This window comes from Medicago sativa, chromosome 8, assembly GCF_051527215.1.
Source record: "Medicago sativa cultivar Bolivia chromosome 8, Bolivia_mono, whole genome shotgun sequence".
Taxonomy (NCBI): Eukaryota; Viridiplantae; Streptophyta; class Magnoliopsida; order Fabales; family Fabaceae; genus Medicago; species Medicago sativa.
Genome location: NC_140756.1, coordinates 7,879,742 through 7,887,431, shown reverse-complemented (window position 1 = coordinate 7,887,431; position 7,690 = coordinate 7,879,742). Strand labels below are relative to the sequence as shown.

Sequence of the window (7,690 nt, the reverse complement as noted above, 5' to 3'; positions counted from 1 at the left end):
GTTTAAACTTTAAAAAAATGAGAACTATTAAGAAGGCTTTTTCTCACTAGATTATTATATATACCCCACCATCTTTGAATATAATTTCCAAATATTCCATCCTCCTCATCCGTGTGAAACGCATTCTAGAAACACGCAATTCTTCTCAGCCCCACACCCCACCATTTGCTGTCTCTCTTGGGTATCACGTTCTTACACTTTCTATAATCTCTACCTCCCAACGCTATTTCCATACAACTACATACCACTTTTTACATTTATTACAGTCAAATTTTTACCTATGTCATCATACACGTGTCACATATATACACGGTTCAAACCCTATATAAAAGAAAAACAACAATCAAGTTCAATAGACTCACTCACATGATGAACGTTGAATTCTTGCCCAACAAGAAAGGAAGCAGCAATAACCCACCAAACACGCTACAAGTCTTATAAAAACACCTATAAACAATTCAACATAACAAAACTACACTTCAAACCTACACGGTTTTTTTATCAACATGAACGACAGCAACACCAACCAAAACGACAGAGTAAAATCACTAGATTTCAAAACCCTAAAAGTTATTTCCGCGGTAGGACGCGGCGCCAAAGGCGTCGTGTTCCTGGCGAGAACCGGTAACCGGTCATTGGAAGAATATATGGCTTTGAAAGTAATGTCGAAAGCTCTCATAGATCAGAAGAAATCAAAGAATCCTAAAGGTTCTGGTGAGTATAAGAGAGCATCGTTTGAACAAGAAGTTCTACGTAGTTTTGATCATCCTCTTTTGCCAAGGTTGCGAGGTGTTTTTGAAACTGAGAAGATCGTTGGATTCGCCATTGATTATTGTAATGGTGGTAACCTCCATTCTCTCCGAAAGAAACAATCTGAGAAAATGTTCTCGGATGACGCCATTAGGTATGTTGTATACAGATTCAGCTCTTGACGTTTCGATTTGTCTGAACAATAATATATTTCTTTCTGTTACTTAGATCTTGATTTTGATTTTTTGTTTTGAATTTTGGTGAAGGTTTTATGCTGCTGAAATGGTTCTGGCATTGGAGTATTTACACGATTTAGGAATAGTTTACAGAGATTTGAAGCCGGATAATGTGATGATTCAAGAAAATGGTCACATAATGCTCGTAGATTTCGATCTCTCTACAAAGCTGAAACCTATAACACCACCTCAATCACTGAGTCACAACTCGTCTTCAGAGAGATCCACTCCTTCAAAGGAAAAGCACACGAAGAATCGACTGTTCTCGCGATTCTACCGTTGTAATTCAGGGATCTCACCGTGTGACTCAGATTTCCCTTCAATAGATTCCGGCTCGTTCAAACGCAACGAGCCGGAATCTGTTGAGAAATCAAAGTCATTTGTAGGAACAGAAGAGTACGTGGCACCTGAAATTGTAAACGGAAAAGGTCATGGTTTTGAAGTTGATTGGTGGTCGTTAGGTGTTGTTTTATACGAAATGTTGTATGGAACGACGCCGTTTAATGGGACTAATAGGAAAGAAACGTTTTACAGGATTTTGTCAAAGGAACCTGAGTTAACAGGAGAGAAAACAGCGTTAAGGGATTTGATTAGAAGATTGTTGGAAAAGGATCCTGACCGTAGGATTAAGGTGGATGAAATCAAGGGTCACGATTTCTTTAAAGGAGTTATGTGGGACACGGTTTTGGAATTGGCAAGACCACCTTATATTCCTCCACTAATTGAAGTTGAGAATGAGAATAATAAGGGGTATAGTAGAAATTATGTGGAGGTATTTGTTCATGAGGTATTTTTTCCTGAGAGTGATGATGATAATGAAGAGAAAAAGAAGAATAAAATGGAGGAAAAGAAGGATAAAAAAGTGTGGGTTGATAAGTTGAGTAGTAGTCTCAATGAGAATGAGGATTTTTTGATTTTTTGATATGATTTATATTCTTTGATATTTTGTAGATAATATATATAGTATTTTTAGGCATCTAACTGTTAGATAATTTTGAGTCAAAAAATTGTTATATATACTATAGTCTATAGACCATATTGCCAAGATCTATAAACTTCTTTGTTATTTTATTGTATTAATCATATGAGACCTAGCACAAATTTTTTGACTGAATTCATAATTGAAAATTATTAATTTTAAAATTACATATCACGGATGCAAGGAAATTGTCTCTCTATTTTTTTTATCATCAATACAAATTTATACTTGGACTATACAATATATATATATATATATATATATATATATATATATATATATATATATATATATATATAGATTAGGAGAAAGTCGTATCTTATGTAAATAAATTAGTGGAAGTTAAAGATCCAACTATATGAAAATGTCTTTGATGAAATTTTTATCTCCAATCCAACAACATGTTTACTTTGTCAAAAGTCCGATCTATATGTGTAGGAGATTAAGGGTTCCGTAATAGATGTATTTAATGAATTGCGGTCAAAAGTTATGCAACACGAGATTTATGTATGAGGCAAAAGTGTTCCATCGTCACGGATGCTATATTATACTCACATTATATGTCACGGAGGGAGTATAAGCTAACATTTAGACAAGCATTATTGTACTTGTCTGTTTGTTATTTTTATTACGTTAAACATTGGGCATAAATCAAGGTACGATGGCCTAAAGCTCAGGCCTAGAGGGCCCAAAAATGTTTTTATTGGAGGTGTATATAGCAAGTTTTGTTTTATAGAAGGGTATATATAGAAAAAAGTATCAAGAGGGCCCAAACATTTATTAGGCTTCCTTTTTTTTTTTTTTACAACTCAACACCATTTCATTTTTACACCTCTAATCCAGCCAGCCGCAAAATTGAGAAGTGAGAGCTTAAAACATAGAAGTAAAATGCAAAGATCTACTACTTCTCATAGTCCAACGCTATGTCGCGGTCCCCGAGTCTGGGGGTGGGAATAGGCCGGGCCATCCGACAGGGCCTACGGCCTAGCCTATTTAAGGCCTAGCTCGGCCCCGGCTCGTTTATTAACAAGGTCGAGGCTCAAGCTTTTTATAAGGCATATTTAATTAAACAAAGGCCAGCTAAGGCTTGCAAAAAAACCTATTAAGCCCATTGGACCGGCCTATTAAGCTTTTCATATATAATATATCTTCCATTATTGATATTTTTGAAGTTTTTTTTTCATAAACACAAGCCTTCATATGATTGGTTATTTAGTAGCCGATATATTGGTGTGATTAGACCTTCGTAAGAATTCATTATTTAGTAGCAAACATATTTGTGTGTTTTAGGCCTTAATAAGTTTTGGCCTATATAGGAGTAGGCTTACATGTGTTGTCGGACCTTAGCGTAAAATAGACTTTTAAATAGGCTTTCGGGCTTCATCGAGGCTTTTAAAAAGGTCGGGCCGAGGCCTCAAAAATGAGCCTATGACGGGTAATAGGCCGTGCTCGGCCTAACATTTTTGAAGTAGGCCAGGCTTAGGCCTTACAAAGCCCGGCCCGCCCTAGCCCATTTCCACCCCTACCGAGTCTAACATCGTTGTCCCCCTTCCTGCCGCCACGACGCCATTCGTCGTTGGATTCGATTCGTCTCGTTAGTGTATTATTTCACTTCGGTATGAGTGAATCAATTTTTTAAGATTTTGAATGAATGAATGAATAATGACTTGATTTTGAATGAGTGGTTTTTAATACATGTGTTGTATAAGGATTATTTTACTTTTGTTATATGTTTTATATTGTAATGATGCTTTTTGGTGTTTTAGATTAAAGGTAACCCGAGGTTCCCGATACTAACCGCGTTGTTCCCCTTCCCAACCGTCACGCCACCATTCGTCTTTGGATTGGATTCGTCTTGTTAGTGCATGACTTCACTTCGGTTATGAATGAATCAATTTTTTAAGATTTTGAACAATTGATTTATGTATGATTCTGAATGAAATCAATCAACGAATGAAGAATGAGTTGATTTTGAATGAATGGTTTTTAATTCATCTATTGTATATGGATTATTTTACTTGTGGTATATGTTTTTTGGTGTTTCGCATTGAAATTAATCGAATTTGTATTGCTTTCATAATATAGTATGACTTTCATGTACGGGACATCAAATTTGGTCTTGTGTGATTTTTTATAAATAACATATCATATTCTATTAACAAATGGTAAAAGGTTTTTATGTTATTATTGGGGTACCGTACGAGGGAAGTGTATTTTATACTATTATAAATTTGTGGTGATGAATTATAATGAAACTCTTTGAGAAATTTGAGAGGTGGTAAATCAGCTAAATTATCAAATCAATTAATTAAACTTATATAAAGCTTAGTTATAAACTTTTGATTGCTTGTTTGATAGTTTTTAAACTGCAGTTGCTATTATGGTTACAATACCAACCTTTGTATTATGGTATAGGCTAGGCAAATGCAGCCGATGCAACCTTAATTGTAGGTAGTCTAAATCGTTGTACTCGAAATTATAGTTTATGTAATTATAAATGATTTTACATCTTAAAATGCTTGTTGAAACTCCTTTTTGGTTTATTATTCTTTTTATTAATAATTAATAATATATAGGATGATATGCGTTTGACACAAAATTATCGTAACAAAATAAAAAAAATGTTCAACGAAAATAAAAATAAAGGAAAATAATAAAATGAAAAAATTCATGGGCCAAGGGAAAAGAAAAAAACTGTGCATAATTTCTAAATACACCACTTTTGAACCAGATAAAATATAGTCGGTATAATCTTAGAACTAGAGCCTTTTTTTTTTTTGAAAGATGAACTAGAACCAATTTTTCTAAATGTCTAATTAAGTAAGAAATCTCTTAAAAAAACTGTTTTTTTCTTCTGTTTTTTTTTATTATTTTATAACGTCGAAGGTCATATAACATTCCTTCTTTCTTCATTTTATTTATTTTTTTTGCTTTTGTGCGTGCAACCGAATAAAATGATAGTGAGTAGCGTCAAACACACAGAGATGAAGATAAATAGAGGTTGAAAGAAGAAAAAGAATATTTTCACTTATCCTTTGTAAGTTAATCAGTTATATTATATACCATTTATTCTATAGTTTTCAAATTTCAATTTCATAATTTGATGCAATGTATTTAAACTTGGACCTGAAATCGAACGAGTCAAGACACTAGATCAATGACTTAGTGATTAAATTGATGGGTCACTACTCACTAATTGAGATGCATGACTTGTTTTGTGATAAATTATTACTATATGTATTGTCAAAAAAAATTATGACTTGCATAATATGTATTGTCAAAAAAGTTATCACTTGCATAATTATAGTCTTCTACAATTACATGATTTATTTATACACTTGGTATTTCCTGCATCATGAGTTACATATGGTAGGCTGGAAATTTTCACTTTTTTGACGATGAGTAGAACTATTGGTATTGTGATCTTTTTCCTTTTTTGACAATTGTTGCTAGTAGTGGATTGCATTCCCACGACTGCTATTTAGTTTTGCAAATTTTTATTCCAACCCTCCATACCTCTCACGTGTCCTCTAAAATTCTCAATTTACCCTAATTTAGATTATATAATCCAAATCAAAACAAAAAAATGTTACAAATTATAGAATTTGAACCGTGTCAATAAAGCTGAACTTTGTCTCCTTCCCCTTTCAACATTTAAAATATTTGCCCTAAAGAACTCTCAAACCTTTCAAAAATTGAATCTTCCTACATTCTGCCATTTTTTAAGTCACGTTACTTAAATCCATTGATTTTGAGACATTTTCCACCACTAAACAAAATGTTAGTTCATCTTTGCTCAAATATTTGGTGGTTGATTTAATTTTTCCTAGGTACTGATTATTTTCGTAATTTATAAACTAAAATGCATTGTTGAGGAATTCGGTTTCTAAAATTCGAAAGAGTCAATTATGATGAATTTTGATTTATCTCATAATTTTCTTCAATATATTAATGTGTCTCTGAATTTTGATTTCTTTAAGTAATCGAGGCATGCCCCAATCGTGTTAGAGGCAACAAGATAGCCATGATTATCTCGGCTAGGCAAGAGAATACGACAAAGGCCATACGTGATAGACACAGGACGTCTCGGGTGCCAAACCCCGAGCCTCGGGAAGCACTTGAGCCCCAACAGAGGAGGCCGAGATAGAGAACTATGATGAGATAAAGAAGGAGCCGCTAGCATAGCCTCGAGATTAATACCCTGGTGGCCTAGAGGACACGTCATTACTAGCCATATAATTGCACCATGTGGTCGGACGTGTATGAGAGGGAGATGTAAAAATCATCAAACTTATTTGTATATAGTTTCAAATTGTTTTTTTAATTATTATTTGTTCCAATTGTTTTTCTCCTTTTATTCTAAAGTATTCTTTATTCTATATTTTTAGTTTTATTTTTAAAGATTATAGTTTTTATTGGATATGTTTTATTATTAATTTTAATTGATTATATTTTTATTTTGTACAGTTCCATCAAACTTTAATGTGCACTAACAATGGAAAGAAGACCTCAATCCTAGAAACACCGAATGAGCAAGTGGTTTAAAGACGCCATCACATTTAGGGAAGTGGAGGCTCTTGCACATAAGGGCTACAAAATAATCGACCACGACTTATTGTTTGCCTTTACCGAGAGGTGACTTAAGAAGACATCCAACTTCCGTCTCTCGTGGGGAGATGACTGTGACATTGGTCAACGTGTCTTGTCCTGTTGTACCTAACCATTGAGGGTCATCTACTTGGACCATGATGAGAAACCGGCCGCAGAGTAAGGGGTTGAGATGATGGAAGAAATGATAGATGTTGACCCGAAGAAAGTTGATTGGGAAGTGGATAGCACAATTTCGGCTCATGCATGGTTCAACCGCCTCGTGCAAAGCACAACTAGGTGAGAATGATGGTGATGTAATGGAGATGGATCTTAATCGATGGTACATGATTCAGATATACCTAATGTACTTGGTGGGCATCAATCTCTTCACTAACAAGAGTACCACTTATATGGATGTGACTCTTTTGGAGCACTTCCGTTATTTGAAGATGGCTCACAACTTTGTCTCGGGGAACGACCGCCTTGACCCACTTATACGAGGTCTTAATGTTACCTCCCATTATAAGACAAAAGAGTTGGATGGTTACCTTACACTACTTGATGTAAAATAAACACATTGGTATTTATGTAAGGGTTACAAGAGTTGGTATTTTAGGATATCATTTGCATCAATGAATGGTTGTTCGGGCACATGAGAGTTGACGCTTAAGGCACAACAATGATTTGACACAACCGGTTGAAATTTAACAACAACAGAACCAAACAATAACAACAACAAGATCTACGGAAAATGAAGCAAATGTGGGTTGGAATAGCGAGGCGGGTATCACAACATAGGTGGACGGTTCTTTCGATTGAGGAAATAAGTGTAACGTGAATGCGGCGATCTTCAAAAGTAAAACTTTTTTAATGCCGGTATGTGTGTTGGAAACGAAATAAATGAATTCATTTATGCTCAAGTTGTGTGGAAAAAAGTCAACCAACACCTCAACAAACAAGGGTCTAAGACAAGGCTTTTGTGGCTTATGAATTTAGGTTTTATTCAAGTGACGATAGAACTAGATAGCAAGCTAGTAGGGGTGTTCATGTCAAATCCCATCCAATACAAACCGCAGTAACCGAATCGAAAAACCAAAAACCGAAAAAGAAAAAAAAACGTAATTTTAAATGGATT

General features: G+C 34.6%; 1 protein-coding gene across 1 annotated transcript; it reads left to right on the top strand.

Moving 5' to 3' along the window:
* The first annotated feature begins 360 nt into the window (after window positions 1-360).
* On the top strand, window positions 361-2,097 carry LOC146896624 (serine/threonine-protein kinase OXI1-like). Its single transcript, XM_085734196.1, has 2 exons — window positions 361-904; window positions 1,017-2,097. Exons 1-2 carry the CDS (start codon window positions 507-509, stop codon window positions 1,906-1,908), a joined length of 1,290 nt encoding a protein of 429 aa, XP_085590322.1. The 5' UTR covers window positions 361-506; the 3' UTR covers window positions 1,909-2,097.
* Window positions 2,098-7,690: the final 5,593 nt, after the last annotated feature.